The sequence below is a fragment of the Castor canadensis genome, chromosome 2, assembly GCF_047511655.1.
Source record: "Castor canadensis chromosome 2, mCasCan1.hap1v2, whole genome shotgun sequence".
Taxonomy (NCBI): Eukaryota; Metazoa; Chordata; class Mammalia; order Rodentia; family Castoridae; genus Castor; species Castor canadensis.
Window position 1 is genome coordinate 132076347 of NC_133387.1, and position 24601 is coordinate 132100947.

The 24601-nt window shown below is 43.7% G+C and overlaps 1 protein-coding gene across 2 annotated transcripts in view; it reads right to left on the reverse strand.

The window, feature by feature from the left end:
- Positions 1 to 6588: 6588 nt before the first annotated feature.
- The window catches only part of Ino80 (INO80 complex ATPase subunit), a 112066-nt gene continuing 94053 nt past the window's right edge, over positions 6589 to 24601 (reverse strand). The window contains exons 30-36 of one of the 2 annotated variants that reach the window (XM_020176189.2): positions 16433 to 16591; positions 15194 to 15296; positions 14380 to 14468; positions 12300 to 12452; positions 11830 to 11989; positions 10397 to 10612; positions 6589 to 8138 (exon numbers count right to left, since the gene is read on the reverse strand). In XM_020176189.2, the coding sequence (XP_020031778.1) occupies positions 7921 to 8138; positions 10397 to 10612; positions 11830 to 11989; positions 12300 to 12452; positions 14380 to 14468; positions 15194 to 15296; positions 16433 to 16591 (1098 nt within the window). In that variant the 3' untranslated portion in view covers positions 6589 to 7920. Of the gene's footprint in view, positions 8139 to 10396; positions 10613 to 11829; positions 11990 to 12299; positions 12456 to 14379; positions 14469 to 15193; positions 15297 to 16432; positions 16592 to 24601 lie in introns of both variants that reach the window. The other variant, XM_020176182.2, reaches the window with a different exon arrangement.

Here is a 24601-nt window from a genome sequence, read left to right on the forward strand (position 1 = left end):
TTTATTAATGAAGCTGCTGTGATATTTTGTTTTAGGTGTCATGTCAGCCTGATTGGTGACAGCTGGCTAAGCACTACTTCTGGGTATGTATATGGGGACATTTGAACCAGTGGGTTAAGGCAGAATCACCCTCACCCAATGAGGGTGGCTCCATCCAACCAGCTGAGGGCCCAGGTAGAACTAAAGGCAGAAAAAAGGCATAGTTTCTCTTTTAGAACTGGGATACCCTTCTTTTCCTGCCTTCGGCTATGACAATGCCAGGTTGACAGGACACCTTTGGCTTCCCTGGTCCTGAGGCTTTCCGATTTAGGCTGAGCCACACTAGTGAGTTGCCTACTCCAGTTTGTAGACGGCTTCTTGTGGGACTCAGTCTATGTGATCATGTGAGCCAATTCCCCCAATGTCCTCTCTCACACATCTGTATCTATATATTTCCTATTGCTTCTGTCTCTGTAGAACCCTACAGACGCATTTCCCTGTGTGATTATCATCTGTGTGCGTGCATGTGGGCATTTCCTACTTGTATATAGTGCCTGGCACACAGAAGGTGTTGAAAAAATAAATCCTGACTAAATCTTTTTGTCCACTTTCCATTAGGGCTATATCCAAGACTAACAGCTGTCCACTTGAATCTGTATCTTCTTCTCAAATGATATGCATTTGATTTTGCAGTTAGCTGGCTCCTTAGGTCTTAAGTGTATGCTGAGGAACTATAAACCAACTTGAGGGTCTGAGTCTGAAGACAGCACAGGATTCTCCTTCCTCGACGCTCCCTAGAGTCTTCCTAGATTGATGTTTCTGCAATCAGGATTGATCGCAGAATTGAGGACAAAGCCTGGAGGTGGCAGAGAAATGGCGGGAATGAACCCGAGCCTGATATTGTGAAGAGGAGATGCAAATTCAAACTCTTATGTGGAAATAATTGTATCTTCCTTGAACCACTGCATCTTGGGGTCACTGTTACAGCAAAGTGTGATACTGTAACTTGGTCAAAGAGCTTATGGCTCAACCTCTTGTAACCTGCAATTACTCTCTAGGGATGACTATCATAGTCCTATAAAGAGGGGAGATCAGATCAATGTCTCTGGCCTTTGAGATCGGCCATTTTCTGGCTCCCACTAAACTCTGATGATGCGTATTTGCTTACAGATTGAATTCTAAGAACAAACAAACACCAGTCTATCACCTAGATCCTTTGGAAGGGCTGTTCCTAGTTGTTCAAGTTGATCAATAGCTTTTATTTTTATTTTTTGGCAGGACTGGAGTTTGAACTCAGGGCTTCACATTTGCAAAGCAGGCACACTACCACTTGAGCCACACCTCCAGTCCATTTTTGCTCTGGTTATTTTGGAGATGGGAGTCTCTTGAACTATTTGTGTGGGCTGGCTTTGAATTATAATCCTCCTGATTTCAACCTCCCATGCAGTTAGGATTATAGGTGTGAGCCATGGGTGCCCAGCTAGCTTTTGTTGTTTTTAAGGAAGGAAAAGAAAAAAAAAAAGAGAGAAGAGAATAAAATAAAATCAACAAACTTTAGTGAACTGGTTCAATCCAGAACACACCTTACTTATTCAGAAGTCAGGTTTCTAGGGTTCAGCAGAGGGTTAAGAGGCAACCAGATAGGAAGTTCAATTACTTAATTTCTAGGATACCCTACACTTCTCTCGTTTGTTATTTTTGTTGGTCTAAAAGATCTGAGTTAGGTAAAATAGTTTCTAAAGCCCCCAAGAATCTAGAAAAGGTGAGAGGGAGAGAGGGTCTGTCTTGTGCAGGCTTAAAAACTCTAAAGTTGGCCCACACAGGTGTTCAAAGACAACTTCAGAACTGTGCCAAGCTAGGTGTTGGCATGACTCAGGCTTTGGCTCACTTTGAAGTGGGCCTGGGAGCACTAGATATTCAGATGACCCAACCCTCAGGAAAGGTGAGGTGTGTTCAGTATGTTCTGGTTAACCACACAGGCACAGTCATCAACTCCCTCAGAGGGAGCCCAACCAAGACAGTTCTGGCACTTAAAAGGGTTACAATGTCCCCTCTGAAGGATTCAGCTATTCAGAAAAATTCTGGATAGTTTAAGCTGCCCTTTCCAAATCCACTGGGCTGAGAACCCACAGGAGCCACATTGTTCTGACCATCCACTGACCGGACCTCTTCCCTCCTCACATTCCCAGGCAAGTGGCACTATCTCTTCAAGGGTGTAAGGTACAGAGCTGTCCAGTGTCTTCCAGGACCTCTCACCTGGGAAAGAGGAGCACAGCGCCTTCTCTTGGAGCTCGAACAGCTTTGGGGTGGGCCTCAGAGGGGTTTGTGGTTGTGTGCTGCTGCTGGTGGAGGAGTTATAAGGCTATTTTCCATTGAAAATACCCAAGGCTGGTTCCTTTATAAAGCGGCTGATAATTTAGCTCACAGTTATGAAGGCTGGAAGTCTAAAATTGGGCCGTCCCAACAATTCAGCCTTAGGTGAGGGTTTCATGGCAAATGGCTTAGTGGTGGCAGCTTATGCGAGTAATCACATGGCAAGACAGGAAGCTAGACAGACTCAAGGGTCAGGCTTGTTCTTTGATAACTACTCACTCTTTTGGGAACTAACCAGAGTCCCATAGGAACTACTTTAATCTTTTCTACGGGCAGCACTTCCAATAACCTTACCACCTTCCACTAGCTCCTGCTGAAGGTACGACTGCCTCTAGCATCCTGATGATCAAGCTTCCACACATGAACCCTTCAGGGCAGACTCCTAAACCATACCACGTTCTGAGCTGCTTCTGGGCATTCTCCTAGGAAGCTGCTCTCATGCGCTTAGAAAACGCCCTACTTTCTGCAGTGCTCAACTTTTGTTCTCTGGTTTCCCTTTTTTTTTCCCGCAGTACTGGGGCTTGAATTCGGGGCCTACACCTTGAGCCACTCCACTACCCCTTTTTTGTGATGGGTTTTTCGAGATAGGGTTTCACAAACTATCTCGCTTAGGGCCTCACGCTTGCTAGGCAGGCACTCTACCACTTGAGCCACTCCTCTAGACCTTCCCTCATCTCTTGAGGCTGTCGCAGTTCAATTCCCAGTCTGAGTCAGATCCAGAGGCCATCCCAGCTCTTGGGTCAGGCATTCATTCTTGAAATTTGGGTCTCTGGACAAAAAAATTCCAGGTCAAGACAGCAAAGACACAGGCCCTGTGGGTGCTCAGAAGAGCACGTTCCCAATTCCCTCCTGCCCCCACTTTTGGAATAAGCTCTTAGCTCCCTAAGAGGAGGGAGCCTGTGTGAGTTAGTAAAACACTGTCTCAAAATCAAACAGAAACCAAGCAGCAAGCAGCTCATCTGTGGCACCGGCTAGGAGAGGCAGGGCATTTTTCCAGCAGCCAGCCATAAGGAAGGGAAAGGGAAGCAAGTGGGTGGTGCCAGCTCTGAGGAAGAAAGGAGTCAGCTACATCCCAGGACCTACAGCAAGGAAGAAATGAGACACAGGAAGAGGCCAGGGACTTGGTAATAAGTCAGGCTCCCAGCTTCCTCAGAGTTCCACTACCAGAAAGTGGGTCTGTCATGTCTCCCTCCCTCCCTCCCTTTCCTTTCACCACCTCTGACACCCAGTCCTGGAGATTGTCACTTGGAATGAACATCTTCATAGCAGGGTGCTGGGGCTGTTTGCCCTACTTTCTGGTTGGCAAATAGGTGGGCTATTTCTAAGCATCATTTGTTACCTTATAGCAAGTACTTGGGCACAACCAAAGACTCTACTCTTGATTTCTCTAGAACAGGCCTACCTCTACATTTAAGGGGTCTGAATGTGCACCATGAAGATGGGCAGCCAGTACCAACCAGGCTGCCTCTGAAATTACAGTGTTTCACCTCTCTCCAGCAAGCCCAGGGAGGCATGGGAGAGGACCCAAATCCCTTTATGTCCCTGAGATGGGACTGAATGACTGACCCTAGAGGAGTTCAGTGGTCATGATAAGAGGGCACACTGTGCAGGAAGCAATGATTCCAGAGATCACAGATGCTCAGGAGTGAATGACAGTAATCAAAGACAGGTTGCAACCTGAGGAGGTCGCACAGTAGCAAATCAGAGACCTCTCACATCTAACATGCACAGTGGAAGTGAAACCCAGGAGATGAGGCCTGTGGTAGAGGAAATAAAGAATTGACAATTTTAAAATGAAAAATAAAACACTCTTAGGAAACACATACAGGACTTAATTTTCCTGGAAACGCTAGGATTTCATCTTCTGTCAGCAGGTGAATGAAGTTGAGTAATAGGAAAAATAAGTTTCCTGCACAGGGTCTTCTGGCTGGGGTGGAGGCCTTGTAATCTCAGGTGTGGTCCAAGGGCAGGCATCATTTGAGATCTTTTTTTGTGGTACTGGGGTTTAAACTCAGGGCCTCCACCTTAAGCCATTCCACCAGGTTTTTTTTTTTTTTTTTTGTGAAGGGTTTTTTTGAGAGAGGGGCTCATGAACTATGTGTCCGGGTTGGCTTTAAACCACAATCCTCCTGATCTCTGCCTACTAAGTAGCTAGGATTACAGTCCTGAGCCACTGGTGCCTGGCCATTTGAGATCTTGTGGAAATTTAGTCTTAGACTTTGCTGAAGCAGAATGCATTTTAAGCAGATCCCAAGGTGACTCATAAGCAAGCTAAGCTTGAGAACCATCACCTGAGAGAATGAGTCAGGTTTCTTTTTTTTTTTTACCTTCTACTTCTACCTTTAGACAAAATTCTCCCATGGAATGTAAAGGCAGAGCGGCTGTGTTCGCCTGAGCGTCTCTAAACCCACTAGACAGCTAAAACCTGAGAATCTAGTTAGAGCTCCTGGTTGTGCATCTAAAGGACATCTGCTTCCAAGGACCAGCTGGGTTGGTGTTAAGGGACACATGGGCATGCGGTGTGTACTGGGAAGCCAGAACGAAGCTCTAGGGATGGGATATACCTACAGACACCAAGGCTGTGCAGAACACACCCTACTGTCCAGACCAACTACTCAGGCTCAAGCCAGTCCAGGGGTGGACCCCCACAGTCTGGGAAGCTTCAACAAACCCCCAGAGGATGTGATAGCAAGCCCACTGCAGACCCTGTATTTCCAAGGCTATGCATTCAAACTCACCTTAAAATCCACTTATATCTAGGGCTTATATAGCTGACCCATGTGACAAGGTGAACCTGCTTCACTATTTAGGACTGGGTTTGCTGAGGGATGCTTCTTTTGCTAGGCTGGATATGCTTTTTTTTTTTTCTGGTGGCAATGGGGTTTGAACTCAGGGCCTAATGCTTGCTAGGCAGGCATTGTACCACTTGAGCCACTCCGCCAGCCCATCAATCTGGAGTTCTGCCAACTTTGCTGTTCCTCTAGATGAGAGTTGGGCTCTCTCACAGGAGATTAAAGTCCTGAAAGTGGGGTGATGGAACATGAGTTACAAAACTTGGGAAATGGAATCAAGTGGTTAGTTAATGAGTTGAAGATTCAGGAAAGGGAAGGACAGATGAGAGGGGCATATAGGCTATGAGATAACCTCAATATGGTATGTTAGCTGTATCTTCAGGGACTGTATTGAAGTGGGTAAGTGAGGAGTACTGCAGTGTGTTTGCATACAGAGAAGACTGGAAAGCTCTGATTCAAACCTCATATCCTTTTCAGGAAAGAAAGGCCTAACCACAAGAGGGTAAAGCTGCTTGAGGATCTTAGCTGACAGGTCCCCAGAGAAGTGGTCACTGCTGACCTTGGCAAGGCTCTAGCAGGAATGCACTGGGGGTTTTGCTGTGATGAAAACTGGAGGGGACCAATCCAAGTGGGTCTGTTGACTCACTAGGTCATAGCAGCCATAGTAGCGATGGTCACGGGGTATGGTTAATTGGGAAACTGAAGCTAGTTTGTTCTGGATGGGGCCTTGGTCACGTTTACTAGCAAGAAAAACAAGACCCAGAGTAGCTGATAGTACTGCTTGAGATCAACAAAATGAAGAGGCAGATCCTCATGATGGGGTGAGCAGGAGCTGTCCAGGAGCCAGCCTACCCTGGTCCAAGTGTGTAGACTGGGCCAAGGCTAGGGAGATCAAAGAGCCTGCTCACTTGGGAACAGTACAAGCCCTGCTCTAAGGTGACACGAGCCTATCAGTGTTTCAGTCCAATCACAGAAACACCAACTGCCAGCCTAAGCTAGGAACTTGTACTCTTTCTCAGTGATCACTGAGCTGTTTTTAAACCATGGATGTCTCTGGAATCTCAAGGCACATGTTCTTCTGCTTTCCTTCATGATTCTTACAAGTACAGCTAACTTTGAGACACTTTCAGTATGAAGATTACGACTATGTAACTTCCTGCTTGATGGTAGACTAGGCCAAGCTGCCAATATCTCTATCTTGAGTCATAAAGAACCTCCAGCCTCAGGCCTTCACCACAGCATGCCAGGTATTTGGTCAAGCCTCCTCTTTGATGGCTAGAGGCAAATTCCCAAGTCCAATATAGACTGCCACTGAGGAAACAATCACTAGCTCTCATTCCTCTACCCAGACTGCTCAGATCACAGGAACAGTATCAGGCTCTGCCTTCCTTTATCCTGCCATATCCCCAAGGAGAAGCAGTTACAAAGACCACAGACACCCTGATTTACATAAAATTATCTCACTCCGTTTTATTTAAGATTTTTTTATCCAGTTAGTAAAAGAAAGATGTGTCTCTCTTTATACATATGTACAAGTTCAGTTATAAAAATAGACAGCACATTCAAGAGAAAAAAGGCTTGGCATTTTTCTGATTCCCTCTAAATAGCATCTGTACACAGGAGTCTGGGTTTGGGCAGGGGAATCTTAATGATTTAAATTAAATGATTCCCCCACAACCCCTACTCCAAAAAAAAAAAAAAATTAAAAAAATCAATCTATCTAAACTCAATTCCGCGATTTTCAGGTGTGCAAATTAGAGGCTGGCCCGCCCAGAAGCACCTGCTCCACCAGGGACACCAGGCGGAAACCCTTCCCATCAAATACCACCCCTCTTGGAAGGCAGCAAGCTCAGGCTGGTGGGGGTGGGACTGGGGCTGGGAGAGTCTGTGTGGAGCCTGCCCTCTCTCCACCTCACTCCTGCTGTCCCTTCCTTTCTCAGTGCAATACAGACAGTGCATACAGCCAAGCAGGGGGCTGAAGGGCAAGGGCAGGGAGACTGTGCATTCAGGATGGGCAAAGGGGTGTTGCAAGAGGGGCAGTGAGGATGTCCTGCTGATTGAGGTGGCTCCTGGTCTCTTTACTGGCTTCTGGGAGTCCCTTGAGTGGGAGCTGCTATGTTGCTGGTGGGACCTGAAGGTTCCCTGTTGTGAACCATGTAGGACAGGGGAAGAAATGCTGGGAAAACAAATGCCTGTGGCTCTGATATGCTTCCTCCAAACTTTTGTCATCCTTACAAGCCACCACTTCTCTGGCATCCACTGCTCTATCTTCAACGATGACACTGTGGCAACTGGGATTTGCAGATGGCAGCTGTCCAAAGATTGTGGACACCAGGAACATAATTTCCTTCCTTCCTAGCCCTATAGAAAATCACAACCTTAAGAGAAGCTTCCACTATGGGAGGTTCTTCGCAGCACCTGCAGAGCCTTTACAAGGGATGTGGTCAGAGCCAAAGAGCAGAATGGGGATGGAAACAGTGTGCCTGGGCATCTAAAGGGGGTCTATGTCAGGCCCTTCCCCAGTAAGAGGTTTAAGACTTGGCCATAGCGTTCACCTGGGATTCAGTGGGGCTGAACCCCAGAGCGCTCCTTTGGAAACAGGTGAGAAAAGTGCTCACACCAACCACCTGGCCTGTCTTCCCCTTGCTGCAACTGGTCCTCTCTGCCCTCTAACTCAGGTTGTTAGATGCTGCGCTGGGCATGCCATCCAAAGACCACTTGCAGGCCAGGACTGTTGCCCCTGGTTAGGCTGAAGGAAGCTGGAGGGCCCAGATGGTTACCGTCCTCCAGAGGGGTTGGTGCCTTTGCCCTGTTTCCGGACAAGGGAGTCTGAGGCTAGGCTGCTGGTCATGTGGAGGCTCTTGGGAGTCCCAGGAACATTACTTCCTTTGCTCAAAGGGGAACTCAAGGGAGAAGAGGCGCTTGAAGGTCCAAAGTCAGCAAGGCCAGCAGGCCTGACAAGGGATGTCTGTAGAGGACTGCTGGCAGAGATTCCTGTGGGGATGGAGAAAGAGACAGGATTACTATAAGCACTAGTTACATGTGAGCTGCTGCATAGCTTGCAGTATTGGCTGCTAGAATCTGGGCTGGAGGAGAGGGGTGGGAATCCCTCCCTGCCACTCCTTGCTAACCTCTTCTTGGCATATTTGCTTGCTCTTCCCTGTCAATTCTTTTCAGTATGAGGGATGGGTTTTTAAGAGGAAAACAACATCTATTCAGACCCGCCCCATAATTACCTTATTCAGTGAGCAAAATGTCCTTTTAGGACTCTGGATAGAACATATACAATCGGGGATACCAGGGCTGCAGGGTGAGAGCCGCAATTTACTAGGTATTAATGCATTTTTCTTTCCTTCTCTTTTGGACAGCACATGAAATTAGTTGCTTCCTTCTAAATTTCATGTCTCTACTCCCCAACAAGTCTGGCCAAAGGACACAAAGCTCACTTTCTATCCTGTGTCTATACTCGGCTAATTCTCCCAGTACTGGCATGGCCAACCCTGCTCTCCAAGCCCTGAAACTTCGAGGACCTAGGTCAAGTCTCTCATCTTTGGTGATGGCACCGTGGGCAACAATAAAATTTTCTTTTTCCTAGTGTGAGCCAAATCTACTTAGGTTTGGTGACATAGTGTCTAACATGATTCTTCAATGAGTCTTGCGTACTGTTTTACTTTCCTAAGAAAATGAATTTGAAGTCTTTCCCCTTGGTTTCCATTACTAGGTGGCAAGCACTGGTGATTTTTCTTGTGCTGTTCTCTCCTTGTCTCCAGCACCCCTCCTGCCTGCTTCTCAGATCAGGTTTGCATGAGAAGTCCCAGTAAGTGTCATGGCCTGCCCCATACATGGTGAGACCATGCACAGAAGCCTTGACTACTGGCATGACTGCTGCTTTCCAAGGATGTAAGTAGTCAACAGCAAAAGCCTAAGAAACACTGGACTAGGCTACTATACTTTGCATTTCCTGAATGAACCAGTAAATGAAATCTGATTCCTGCAGTAGAAGAAAGGGTAGATGAATCAACATTTACTGAGCACTTACTACATGGACTTTCTAGTGAAGAATGTCTTTATCTGCTAAAGCAATTCTATCCTATGAGCTAATGCTAAGCCCACGGGTTTTTTTTGTTTTGTTTTGTTTTTGTGGGACTGGAGTTTGAACTCAGGGCTTCACACTTGCAAAGCAGGTACTCTGTGCTCTACCACTTGAGCCACTTCTCCAGTCCACTTTGCTTTGGTTATTTTGGTGATGGGGTCTAGTAAACTATTTTCCTAGGCTGGCCTCAAACTGCAAACCTCCCAATCTCAGTCTCTAAGTAGCTAGGATTATAGGCGTGAGCCACCAGTACCTGGCTAAGCCCATGTTTTATCTGGGAGAGAGTTCTGTCAATAGAATCTCCCCTTCTCACTGTACTTGAATGTCTTGCATTCCAGGATTAATCAAAACAGCCACTTCTTGAACTGTCTATAGTTATTCATACACTTGTTAAGCTCTTGCCATCAGGCCTCACTATGTTTTTCCAACCTCCATTCCCACTTTTCCTCTTGGTACAACCTGACTTAACACGGTCAGTGACCCCCAACATACCCTGGTTGTTGCCAACTCTCTGCTGTCTGTCCTTCCTCATCCTTCTCTTTTTTGAATTAAATCCCAGCATCCTTGTCAGCAGATCTATGGTTCGTTCCCATTCTGACCTATAACCATAATTAATCCTTCAAACTCTTTTCACTTCTATAGACTGCCTTGTACTGCTACTAAACATACTCCATGCAATGCTTCCCCTTTTCACTTCTATTACACTCAAGGCAGGGCCCATGTGTTATACTCTTATGCACACAGCATGTGCTTAATACCCAAAGTGAGGGATGATGAGGCTGGATGAATGTTAACTACACTAGCCTGGATTACTGGAAATGGGAAGGGGGGGGCGCTCAAAAAAAAAACAAACCCTAGGAATAATAAATAAATAAATAAATAAATAAATAAATAAATAAAATCAGTTCTCAAAGCAAGAAACCTGTGAATGTTAAGAGGTACGGTTCATAATTCAGCACGGCTGCTTCCACTTCAAAGGTGGCATGGTACCAAGTCAAGAGGGCAAGGAGGAGTCAAGATTGCTCAACCCAAAGAAGCTAAGCCCCAAGCTGGAATCTGTGAAGAGGGGCATGTGGCCTGGGGTATCCCACATGTTCTACCTGGTGGAAGATTTCCAGCCTGTCCCTGACAGGTAGCCGGTAGCCACCTGGCCCCGCACCTTTAGACACATTATACCCGTATGCAGCATAGGCGGCTGCAGAGGCCGCAGCTGCCCCGGCTTTGGCTCCTGCCATTGCGGCAGCACTGCCTGCCGTGGATTTCCGGCTTCGGCCTTTCCCTGCTCCTTTGGCTGTGCTTCCTGAACCTTTGGGACGGCCTCGGCTCCGAGCTGAGTGACCACGTCCTGCGGCTGGCATTTCCTGAATGGAAATTCCTGTGGGAACAAATGGTCAAAGGAAAAAAAATGTATCTTCTCAAAATGTTAGCACAATCTTCGTTTGACTGGGAAAGCTGGCTCTTAGGTTGTTTTTTTTTTAGTTTCTTTCTTTTTGGAGAACGGGTCTCACGATGTAACTCAGGCTGGTCTTGAACTCCTAGGCTCAAACAATCCTCCTGCCTCAACCTTTCAAGTGCTAAGACAACAGGCATGAACCACTGCACCTGGCTGCTCAGGGTATTTGAGGATTCCTGGTGAGGTCTCTGTTTATTCAAATGGCTGGGCCATGACATCACACAGAACTACTAAGAATCCTGAACAGATAACACAGCTGGACTCTTCAAGTTGTCTTTCCTTCTAGAGAAGAGTTCCATTACCCCTGAACAGTCTTGTATTAGCTCGTTATCACATGAATCCCATGGACTGGCTACCTGTGGCTCTCCTACATAAACTAATATGATTTTGTCTTGGAGAATCAACTTCTACACTATAAGGGTTTTTGTTTTTGGTCAGTACAGGCATTTGAATTCAGGGCCTCAGGCTTGCTAGGCAGGTGCTCTACCACTTGAGGCACTCCACCAGTCATTGAGCCCTTTTTTGTGATGGGCTTTTTTTGAGATGGGGTCTCTCGAACTATTTGCCCAGGACACCTGATCTCTTCCTCTTGAGTAGCTAGGATTACAGGTGTAAGTAACTGTTTTTGTGGTGTTGGGTTTCAAATCTAGGGCCCCTTGAATGCTAAAGCAGGTGCTCTACCTTGAAGCTACACCTTCATCCCTACATCAAGTTTTAAAGTTTCAGCTCCCTAAGACACAACAGCAACAACTAGCTTCATTCACTAGAAAACATAAATATTTTAAATCTTTGTGTGTGTGTGTGTGTGTGTGTGTGTTACTGAGGTTTGAACTCAGGGCCTCATGCTTGCTAGGTGGACACTGTGCCACTTAAGCCACTCCACCAACCCCATAAATTTTACATCTTTGAAAAGTTTTTACTTTGCTTTCTCTAAACGTCTTTCCTTCACTTGATAAAGTTATTGAAGAAAAAAAAAAAACCAAGCCTATAAAAATCTCCCTTTTGCTCCACTGTGCTCTTCTTTGAAGAAGAAAATTCCCGTATCCTAAAAGGGATCAGATGTCACTCACCACCAAACCAATGTTTTCCATGAGACAGTGAAGCAGACTGAAGCTGCATGAGACAGCAGCAACACTTACCATTCACGGTGTCTGAGACAGAGCCTGTTATAGAAGCAGGAGAATTGGTGGCTCGAGACTGAGGGGCTGAGGAGGCTGGGTCATCCACGATGACCAGCATGTCACTGCTGCTTTCGTCAGGAGGAATGGAGCCAGTGTGCAGCTCACTGCTGATAGAGATCTAGAAGAAGGGATGAGATCATTAGTAATCTCAGTGTTCATATCCCTCACACCCAAGTGAGAACATGTTTCACAGGACTTGTCCATGTATCTCCTTCTTGCCTGGCTTCAGTGTTGAGGCTCAAATCCCCCTACTTTGGCTTGAGAGCCAGCCTGTCCTCATTTGCTTTACTCTGTATGAATCCCATGTAGAACTCCTTTCTACAAGGCAGGGGGAATCTAGAAGCAAAGGCTGACCAGCAGCATGTCCCTGTTACAAGGTTAGGATACAGTCCCACTGCTGTGATGAAGGCATCCAGAAGGAGCCTCACCTCACTGAAAGGGCTGGGCATGGCCGAATCCACACTTATGAAGGAGTCATCCCCGTCAGCAGAGAGGTTGGAGTTATCAGCCGAAGGAACAAATGGGATAACCAGGTTCACACCCTCTTTTCTCCTTTTCCCATCCAATTCATCTTCCTTTTTCTTCTGGGAACACAAAGGTCAGGAAATACAGAAAAACCATAAGGATATGCCCCAAGAGAAATGTGGGATTAGAGAAGAAAATTCTTTATTTCTTTACTTTATAAGCTTCTTAATTACTTTTTCTTAATGCAGTGCTGGGGACTGAACCCAGGGCCTTGTACATGCTTGGCAAGTATACTACCACTGAGCTACATCACTATGTTATTCTAGCTGGTCTAGAACTCACTGTGTAGCCCAGGCTGGCATGGAACTCTCAATCCTCCTGCCTCTGTCTCTTAAGTGCTAGGATTACAGGCATGCACTACCACCCTCGACTTAATTACCATATTTTTAAGGAATTAAAAATTCCTAAGAAGGGAACGGATACCTTAAGAGCTTATGTGCATTTTATCACAGTAATACATTTTTTTTTAAGGTACTGGAGGTTGATCCTAGGGCACATGCTCTACCACTAGCAAGATCACCAGCTAAATACAGAATTTACAAGTAGATCAACAACACTGAACCTGAGCCACACCAAGCCTGATCCTCATGAGGCAAAACGCACAGCCAACTTCTGAAAATACCAAAGCAGCAGCACTTGGGTGCAGTCTTACCAAAGGGAGGGCCAGTGTTACCCTCTCCTATTCTTCTCCACTCACCCATTTTTTGGTGCTGTGGATTAAACTCAGGGCCTTGTGAATGCTAAGTATGTAGTCTACTGCTGAGCTGCAGCCACTGTGTGTGTTTTTGTATGTATGTGTGTGTGTATGTTTTGTAGACTATTTTATAGAGCACTTTTAGATTCAAAGCACAATTGAAAAGGTGTCTGCTTTATCCTGAATGGTTTAACTATGCACAAGGAGAATGAAGGGCCTTATGCCCAAAGAATAATAATGTCATTATTTCCTCAACTTACATGTAAGTTCTTCAGGGCTGAGTGATTGGGCTATGTTAGGCAATCTAGAACAAAGCTCAGAAGCGCTCTGTCACAGATCACAGAATATGCTTAGATACATTTGTGAATCTCAGTGACCCACTGTACCACTGCATTTGTGTCTACCCCCATTTCAAGGTAATACTGTATGTCTCTGTGCAGTTTATATTATCACTGGGCATTTTCTATTCTATGCTCGGAGCAGGGATGATATCTGATGTCAACTGTTAATCCCAATAGTGTCCTATATAAGAAAACCACTTTTTTTCTTCTTTGATATTGATATTGTTTCTGACTTTTAAAGCTATTTTTACTTTTAAGTTTTTTTTTTTTGGGGGGGGGTGAGTAGAAAGCCCTGGGGTTTGAACTCATAGCCTCATGCTTCCTAGGCAGGTGGTTCTACCACTTGAGGCTGTCCAGCTGCTCTATTTTTGCTTTAAACAGAGGTAAGTAATGTTAGACACTTGAGCGATAGCAGCCCAGACTAGGAGGACCTAGATTCTCATTCTCAAGACTTCAGCCTTGTGAAACAAATGAGTAGCAGGGGCATTCTTTAGGCTAAAAACAGTTCTGCTTATAGCAGGCCCAACTGAGGATGTGGATCCTGCAACAGGAGAGCAAGCACATCTACTGGAAGATGATGATGTAATACAACAGGCTCCTAGGCTTTTTACCAACAACGGAGTTATGGCCACAGGAATAAAAGGCCCTTTTAAAGATCCTATGGAATCTAACAATGTATGCAACCACACCCATCTTAACCACACTTAGCACAGACAGGTAGTCCCCATAATCAAACTCTGACTACCAACAGGGTAGGTCTGTGAGGGGAGAACAGCTCTACCAAGGTTGCATTTGTCTTGATCAAACGTCCATCAGCTTAGAACTGCTTGGAATCACACATGGATGGAGCTAGATAGCAACCAGTGATTAAGATTACAAGTCATGCACCCTGAAGCCTTTTCTGTCAGCATTCAGGTCCCACAAGGCCCTAACTGAACCTGGAGATACCTTCTCTGCATATTTTTCCCGCTTGCGCTTGCGCTCTTTCACTCGGTTCGTTTCCTCCTGTTGCCGTTTTTCTTCCTGCCGCAGTCTTACTACCAAGGAAAGTTAAAAAACACTGGATGAAGTACCTGTGACAACATAATCCTCATTCTCTAAAATTAAGGGGGCCATATCTTCTGATGTATATGTTCTAAGATATGACTTCAGTTTGTTTAAGGCAGATAACTGGTGTTTTCCTAACTCGGAGAAAGAACAGAGTTCTTAGTTTCTCAATAGCTTTTGGATTCAAACCATGATTCCATTTAATTATTGTAAGTCTTTCTTTGCCTTGTCTCCACCCCGCCCCCTCTTTTCTGCCTTTGAATATCTGCACTGCACAGATCAATGGAAGGTTTTTAGAAGGTACTGGCAAATATGAGCTTATTTTCTGTTGTGGTGCTGTGAAGTCCTCAGAACCTCACAGGACAAATCTGAAACTCAATGCTCTCAAAAGCTGGAAACAAATGGAAGAACGGTCTGTGTAGTTTCAGCAGTGTGCATCTTCAAATTATATGAAAACATTTATTCAGTCAAAAGAGTAAATTTACTACTTGTGATGAGGTGGGCATAGCTTTCCTTGTTAAAGTGAAAGTATATTTGAAGTCATATATGCTTTTAAAATTCATATAAATACTGTCCTGTACTCTATAAAACATCCTCGCTTGGGTCTTAATATATAAAAATGTTCCCCTACCCCTAATATTGCCTTTGGCTTTGTCTTGGCACACACATGCGTGCTCTTTGGGAGGAAAGGGCATAAATCCACTACAATACGTACGTTTCTTCTCCAACTCTTCATCATCTAGAAGAAGACTAACCACCTCTTTGGGTTTCAAGGTATCTGGTTTGAAGTTCCCACCAGAAATGACCATCCGCTGAATCTACAAAAAGATCAAAATGTCACCTCCAGGTATCCATTCCCTTGCAGCAAATATCCAGAACTCAGAAATAAGCACCTTTCTAACATGCTCTTCAGGATAGAGTTCTGGTTTCCCTATTTCTTTCCTGCTCATCTGATTGGCTCCTCCAGATTATTTCCCTAACAGAAAGAATAAGAATTTCTTTGCCTGTGAATTATTAATGAATAGCAAGAAAACCCAGGAATACTGAATCAGGATTGAAAAAAATACAAATGTCTTTTTTTGGAAACTAGTAAATGTGGCATACAACTCAGAGGCAGGTAAGCTGAGAGTACTAAAATGAGAGTTTAAAAATGTCATTCATTTTTCCTCTGAATGTGACAGTATGTCAAACCTGAGAATCCTTACTGGTGTAAGTCTGCACATGAACAGCAGCAGAGACTGCTGTTGTATAGGTCCTGATTTTCTATGTTCTTGGCGGTGTTAGGGTTTGAACTTAGGGTTTGCTAGGCAGGTGCTTGAGCCAGGTATTCAGCTCTCTTTGCTCTGGTTCTTTTTGAGATAGGGTCTTGCTTTTTGGTCAGACTGCCTTGCATTCAATCCTTCTATTTTATGCTTTCTGGGTAGCTAGGATGACAGTTGTTTCACTATGCCTGCTTTTTTCCATTGAGATGGGGGCTCTCAAACTTTTTTAGCTTGTGATGGCCGAAACTGTGTGTGATCCTCCCAATCTTGGCCTCCCAAGTAGCTAGGATTACAGGTGTAAGCCACTGGTGCCTGGATAATCTTTTTTTTTCTTTTTAGCAGTATTGGGTTTTGAACTCAGGGCCTCATGCTTGCATGGCAGACACTCTACCACTTGAATCACTTCACCAGCCCTTTTTTGTGTTGGGCATTTTTGAGTTAGGGTCTTAAGAACTATTTGCATGGGCTGGTCTTAACCCTCAATCCTCCTGATCTCTGCTTCCCGAGTAGCTAGAATTACAAGTGTGAGCCACTGATGCCTGGCTCTGATTTTATTTTCTATGTAGAAGAATTCTAGTTTCTTCATGACCAGTAAAAGGCAATAGTCTTAAATATAAAAGTCTCAGTCCAGTTAGCGTGGTAGACTTCCTACTCTTTACACAAGCATAGTCATTCCTTTCCCTTGTGCTTACCTCACTCTTCTCCTTGGCTCTCTGAAGAATGCGCTCCTCAATTGTGCCTTTACAGATGAGCCGGTAAACAGTAACCTGCTTTGTCTGCCCCAGGCGGTGGGCCCTATCCATGGCCTGCTGGTCTACAGTGGGATTCCAGTCACTATCATAGAAAATCACCTGCAAGATAAGAACACAGTGAAGACTGAAGCACTCTTACAGTAGGGCCAGAAATTAAGAACAATCTAGTTACTCATCTGTTTACAATGGTTTGGTGTTAGCAGGGGCAGACTTCTTTCTATGATATTAAGATGTATCTTCTCAGAAGACCAAGCCATTCCTTCATTTCATATGGGCAAAAAAAGACATGTTCCCAGTCTTTTCTCAGTTTTCATTTAAAGAATGAACAAGCTGGGTGTGGTAAGGTATAGTCGCTAGTACTTGGGAGACTCAAGTGGGAGGATCACTTGAGCCCAGGAGCTCAAGTAATATAGCAAAATCCCAACCCCTGCTACCATTCAAAAATCCTATCTCTAACAACAAAAAAAAAAAGAATAAAACCCAATAATATTAATAGTATTCAGTGTTAGTATACTAACATCATTAATAGTTAACACTTGGTGCAGCCATTGTTCTAAGTGCATTAACTCACTTAAATCCCAGTTTCCATGACCTGGAAACTACTAAGACTTGCATTTTAGGGCTGGTATGTAGCTTGGTGATAGAGTGTACACCTAGCATGAACAAATTCCTGGGTTTGATGCCAGGCACTAAAATCAACAAAACCTCCTCCATTTTATAGCTGAGTCTGAGGCACAGAAGAGTTACAGAACTTATTTAAGATCACAAGGCCTAACTCAGTGGTGGACTGGGTGTGAGAGAAGAGACAGTCTTCACCTTAAGCACTTAAGTATTGGGATTACCTTGGAAAGAGACAGGCATAGTTTTTCTGCCACCCTCTGGCTTTCATCAATGGGTCATTTCCTGTTCCATGGATGGAATGTTTAAAAAGGATTCCTTGAAAGTCACTTCTAATTTGTTGAACAACAACAACAAAAAAACCCAAACAACTATCAAATGTATCACCACTGAGTAATCTTAAAATCTACAGACTTTTGGATCTCTAGCACTTAAGGATCCTATAGATCATTCTGAAAGAATTTTCAGTCCAAAATGGCCCAGGTCTCTTGTGTGTCCTCTTCTATATCTAATCAAGTCACCAAATCTAGCCAGTGCTTCAACAGGTCTGACACAGAAACAACCTGTCCCTTTTCTTTTTGCAGTACTAGGGCTTGAACTCAGGGCCTTCACCTTAAGCCATTCCACCAACCCTATTTTTGTGAAGGGTCTTTTGAGATGGGGTCTCGCGGAACTATTTGCCTGGGCTGGCTTTCAATCATGATCCTCCTGATCTCTGCCTCCTGAGTAGCTAGGATTACAGGTGTGAGCCACTGGCACCCCGCCAACCTTTGCTGGTGAGGGATGGTGACATTGTAGTCTCAATGTCACCATCCCTCACCACCTATATCTGCATCACTACTGCTCTGTTAGGTCAGTGGGCTTCCTAGGTCTCAGTTTTTTTCTTCAGCAGTCTACCTTGGGTTCCATTCCTTCTCTGTCAGTTACGCTGTAACACACCAATCTCCCCTAAATAATTATGCCTTGCTATTTGGAGAAAACTCCATTTCTTACTTTTTCTAACACTAATAACCCCCGGCCTTTTAGTTAGATGAGTATTTTTCAGGATTTCTTATTACTCATTACGTATTTGTGCCTCTTGTTGTCCAAGATGTTTCTCTAATTAGGATTCTTCAACTCTTCTTTAAGGGTTAGTTCAAGGTTTGACACTTCCAGGAAGGTCACCCTAATTTCTGTTGCCTAGAACATCATCTCCTTTTCCTATTCCTATTGAACTCTTATTAGAGAGTATGAAGGCTTAACTATGTTAAGCATACTCTGAGTCTGGCGAGTTGTGTTCATCTTACAATAAGGGAGACTGACCCAAGATTGTAGTGAACAGCTGGGTTGGGGTTTGACCTAATAGCCTCCTGCAATACTAGAACGACACCACAGACTACCTTGGTTTAAGTTTCTCACTTAATTACTAATTATCTTCTATGGGTGTTCAATTATTTCATGTGTACTGTTTTAAAGAGTGAGTCATCTCTCTCTTGAAACTTTCTCTATGATGCTTTTCCCTATGTTTAATATTATTGCAAAGTAATTTGTTTTCTTATTTAAAGATGGAGGCAAATCTTCTGCCATTCTCTGCAGAATTCAGTCCTTAGGTAAAGATGGACAAAAGGTATCAGTATTTTCAATGCTCTTGCCTCTATTAATAAGAACCTCCAAAGCCAGATGTGGTGGCACACACCTACAATCCCATCACTCAGGAGACAGGGAGGCAGGCCAGTCTGAGCAACATAGCAAGACCCTGTCTCAAAAACAAAACAGAACAAAACCCTACTAGTTCTTTCTAAGGTGTCCTTTGGTCTTGCTTGCTAATCCATTCATTTTATTTTATTTATTATTTTTATTTTTGGCGGAACTGGGGTTGTACTCAGGGCCTCATGCTTGGCTAGGCAGGTGCTTTACAACTTGAACCACTCCATCAGCCCTGGTCTTGCTTTTATATGAGGTATGATCCCTCAGTTTTTAGCTATGTTAGAATCCTTGGGGAGAAAATTACAAAAAGAAAAAAACCATTGTGAAAGCTTATTAATCTAAAATGCCCACAGACCTGATCCTCTAAGAATGTTTATCACTTGAAGCACGTTTGTACATGGCAAACATGACCAGAAGATTATTTTGGAGTTTTAAATAAGATATGCAAAATTCTAGAAAATCTACTTTAAACTTTCATGAAGAACAAAGTAAGGGAGGACAAAGTTAACAAAAAAGAGACCTCCAGTAATATTATCTGCCCGACATCTGTAAAATGACACATATATGGATACTGAGAGCTGATGTCACACCCAAAAGATAGTACCTTGCGATGTCCAAGCCTAGGACAATGTTTCAGCATAAATTCTTAATGGAGAGGTCTATATCGTGAATCATTTCATGGATACTGACTTAACATTTACATTTTTCCTACAAGTCTCAGTGGCAACCAAACTCCTGATTCAACTTGGGTTCTTTTGGGCTCACAAACAAGTAAGAAGACTAAATCCTAAGGAGATTACAATTTAACTTCAAATCCCCCACCTACAAATTTACTGGCTAGTTATCCTTTAAATGGATTAAAAGACATGGGAACCTAAGAATAAAATAGGATGCTGTTTAGAAAAATATTCAGGGAAAAAAACAGTAACGAAGTATGTATAGACTAATAGGTTAAAATAAGAGTAAGAGCGAGATAATGAAAAAACCAAGAGAGATGTATATCTAATTTGACAAATGATCATACGATCAACCACGGTGTGAACTGAGGGAGTGCTGGGGGAGACAAGGCACCACAAAGGACAGAGTTGACACCTGTATTTTGAAACCAGCTTTATGGAGCTCAGTGAGACATTCCAGAGAAAAACAAGCAACAATTAGAAGATTAGAACAACTGACTTAGCTAGAAAAGATTAAAGCAAGTCAATCCCCAATGGCCCGCAATGACTAAGGGGAAATACATTAATGTCAGCACCTTCACGAGGCTGTAAACACAAGCTGGACAGGCATGTGGGAAGGGAGGTGAGAGATGAGATGGAGTGCAGGGGCATGTCTATATAGGTCAATGAGAGGGAATTGCAGGAGATGAGGGAGTGAAATGGCAAATGGAAAATTTCTACAGGAACAAGTGGAAAAGTTAAACCAATACTTAAAGGGAGCTTCTTCTCCCAAGAGACTATGTCCAAGTTCAGTCCCTTGGCAGGGCTAAAAGCTGACAGAACACAGTACTTCTCATGATATTACTAAGGAACGAAGTCTTATTCTCTCCACATGTGAGTATCTGAATCAGACAGACACAGAAACAACAACAAATGGGGCAGTTTATTATAACAACCCTCACTCAACAGAGTCAAATGTAAAGCTATTCCTAAGAAGAACATACAAAGAACACAGCTGCTATCCATCACCTGCTAAAAATCATGATCTTACTAACCAAGTGGGCCAGATAGATTCCCACTGTTTACATACACTTTCTCAATCATAAGACATTAAGTCTTTCCTGACATTTTAGTTTAACTAATCTCTTCCTTGTCCATAAATGGTTTTGAGGATCTCCCAAAGCTAAATAAATCTTAGGGCAAAGGAAAAATGCCAGATAAGCAGCTAAACCTATTGTTTCTCTAAAACACACACACACACACACACACACACACACACACACACACACACACGAGTACAACTTGAGTTTACACAAAATGTAACCTAAGAATTTTAGTCTTCCTTTCCCATTTTTCTAAGGAGTATTCCAGGAGCTTCAAATTACAAGTGAATACCAAGCTCCTTCCAAAATTAAAATATAAATTATTTTTGGAATTCAGATCTCAAGAGCATTCAGATTTCCCTCTAGCCCTCAGGATGAAAAAGGAATTCCTAACTTCTATTTCTTTAGTTATGAGTTAGGAGGCCAAGGCCTACCTTTGTTGTTTATGGCTGACAGGAGCTCCTCACCTTCACAGGACAAAATAAGTGAACCTTGTAAGTATGATATCGATCTTCCTCCTCAAATCTGCTTATCTTTGACCATTCAAATGAGTAACTAAAGCAACTTTTCTTTTTTTTTTTTTGGTGATTCTGAGGTTTGAACTCAGGGCTTTGCACTTGCAAAGCAGGTGCTGTACCATTTGAGCCACTCTAGTCTATTTTGCTGTGGTTATTTTGATGAGTTTCTTTTTTTTTTTTTTTTTCATTTTTCTTTTATTATTCATATGTGCATACAAGGCTTGGTTTATTTCTCCCCCCTGCCCCCACCCCCTCCCTTACCACCCACTCCACCCCCTCCCGCTCCCCCCCTCAATACCCAGCAGAAACTATTTTGCCCTTATCTCTAATTTTGTTGTAGAGAGAGTATAAGCAATAATAGGAAGGAACAAGGGGTTTTGCTGATTGAGATAAGGATAGCTATACAGGGCATTGACGATGAGTTTCTTTTTTATGGTGGTATTGGAATTTGAACTCAGGGCCTCATGCCTGTTAGGAATGTCCTCTACCACCTGAGCCACTCTGCTGGTGCTCGTTTATTTTGGAGATGGGATCTTGTGAACTATTATTTTAGCTGGGGATGGCCTGAAACCTCGACCCTTTCTATCTCAGCTTCCCAAGTAGCTAGGATTATAGGAGTGAGTCACTGGTGTCTGTTTAGGGAACTATTTCTTAAGAAACCATAGATCAGCAGGGTGACAGAAGCTCAAGCTTAAAATCCTAGCTACTTGGGAAGGTGAGATTGGGAGCATCGAGGTTTGAAGTCAGCTTGGGCAAAAAGTTCACAAGACCCCATCTCCAAAACAGCCAGACTAAAATGGACTAGAGGTGTGGCTCAAGTGGTAGAGGAGCTGCTTTGCAAGTGCAGAGCCCTGAGTTCAAACCCCAGTCCCAACAAAAAAGAAACCAAGGACCAAATGTGAGATAGGAAGGCTAGGAAAGGAAATAAATTGTAACAAAATGAATTCATGGTACACCTCCCTTTTTCTGGGGGACAGGACTTCCCTATGTTGCCCAGGTCAAAATCCTGGGCTCAAACATTCTCCTGCCTCCTGGGAGTATAGTCATGTACCACCATGCTCAGTTTAGCTTAGGTTTTAAATACTTTTTGGGTGGTACTGAAGTTTGAACTTAGGGCCTTGCACTTGCAAGGCAGGCACTCTAACACTCGAGCCATGCTCTCAGTCCTACCTGTTTTTTTAAATGAATTCCTCTGGCTTCTGTTGGATGTACTGGGAGGCCAGATACAAAACATTCCCCAGGTGATTTCCTCCAGTCTCATAGTCCTCTACCACTTGAGCAATTCCATCAGACCTTTTTTTTGTGATGGGTATTTTTGAGATAGAGTTTTGTGAACCATTTGCCCAGGCTGGCTTCAAACCCTGATCCTCCTGATCTCTGCCTCCATCCTAAGTAACTAGGATTACAGATATGAGCCACCGGAGGAGCCCAGGTGACATTGCCATTTTATTTCTGAGACAGATTTTCCCACTTTTACCTTTCTTCGTATGGTGTTCTATACTGCCCCCACTTATCTTCCAACAGAAGCCAGAGGGAGACATTTAAAACCCTGCACTTGGGAGGCTGCGGCAGGAGGATCACTTAAGCCCAGATCGAGACCAGCTTGAGCAACATAGGAGGATGCTCCCTCAAACAAAAAACAGAAACAGCTCGACAACATCAAAAACCCAAAACCAAGCTAGTTCATGCTACTCCTCTGTAAAATTTCTTCCACATCCTCCCTCCCCCCATCTCAAAGACCTTACCATGGCCTAATAAACCCTGAAGGATTTGCACCTATCTCTTATCAAATTCCCCTCAATGATTCTGCTCTACCTACTCTGGGCTCCATGTTGTTCCTTGATTATGCCAAGCAGGCTCTCATCCCGGGGCTTTACACTTATCTCCTCTGCCTGTCTTTTGCTAGACAGACACTGGCTTCCTTACTCTTCAGATACTGGCTCAAATGTCACCTTATCTGAGAGGTCTTATCAACCAATATAAAGCAGCAACCCTGATCTTCTATCACTTCTTATTTGCTATCTATTTTTCATAACATTTATATGTTCTTTCAATTGTTCATACAATGCTGTCATCTCCCAACCTTGACCCTGTAAGAAATGTAATTTCTAGTAATTATGAGGACAGAAATGGAAGTTCATTTTGTTTCATGCCAATTTCCTAGTGCTTGAAACAGTGCTGGCGCTTGCTTGATGCTAACCATTTACTGAATGAATGCAACAAATGAAGGAGCTATTTCAGGAACTAGAAACACAGCTTCCTTCCACTGATGAGGTCAAGTTTCTAGTACGTAAAATACTTACAATATAATGTGATGACTTTAGTAGGGTGAAGGACCTGGGAAGGAATGTGACACCTGAATGGGGTTTTGAAAAATAAACAGTAGTTTACCAGGTGGAAGAGGTGGCTGACAGGAGGACGATCTAGCGTGAGGGAACAGTTAGTGAAACAGTGTTTATAATATGGTATGGTATGTTCACAAAACTACTGGAAGTCAATTACTCGTTTCTGGAAAGTAAGTTTTGGAGTGGAAAGGGATTTGGCAATTTTGCCAGAAAGGTGGATACAGGCTATAAATGAAGAGCCCCATATGCCACAGAAAGGAGCTTACACTTTATCTTACAGATACTGGAAAAGCCCTGATGATTTTTAAGTAAAGAAGTAGCATGGTTAATAGAAAAAAAAAATAATAAAATAAATAAATTATTGAATAGCAGTATAACAAAGAGTGGATTTGGATTGGAGCTGGGGACCAAGACTGGGGCTAAAAGATCAGTTAGAGAAAGTGATGAACTTTATTCTCATATTGAGAGTATAACTAGGTTGGGACAGCTGAGAACTAAGAAAAACAAGGACAAGAGCAAGTTTCTATTAAAGTAAGCTACCACACCAGAAAGCCCATAACAACAACATATATCACCACTGACAGCCTTCCCCACCAGATGACAGAGGCTGGTGATATGCTGCTTCCAGCAGTCCTCAGGTTCTGAAGCCCTGTCCCACCTTGTTAACTGGTAGAGGAAGTTTAGATGGCAAAGTACAACTGAGTCCTATGGTTGGTAACTAATGATAATACAGAATCTGTTTTTCATTCTTCAAGGCAGGCAGTTCGTTGGCTTCATGGTTAATAAAGAGAAAGTGAAAATGTGGACCAAGTCTAGGAGCAGAGACTGAGAGACATAGGATCTAGTTCCAGCTTTGCTGCTTTGAGTCTACAAGTTGAACTCAGGGCTTCACACTTACAAAACAGGCACTCTACTGCCTGAGGCACGCCTCCAGCCTCTTCATCTTGACCTTCATGAATGTGCATGTTCCTTATGCTTGTGGGGATCCTCTGTATTTCACAGAGAGAAACCACAATAGCCACATTAAGTCCCATTTTTAGAGTTACGATGTCTAGAAAACAATTTTGCATTTATGCATCTCAAGATACTAAAATTGTTATGAAGTATATTTGAATACCAGATATAATTCTGAGATTAAAAAGGAAAGCTCTTGGGCTGAGGAATGGCTCATGTGATAGAATGC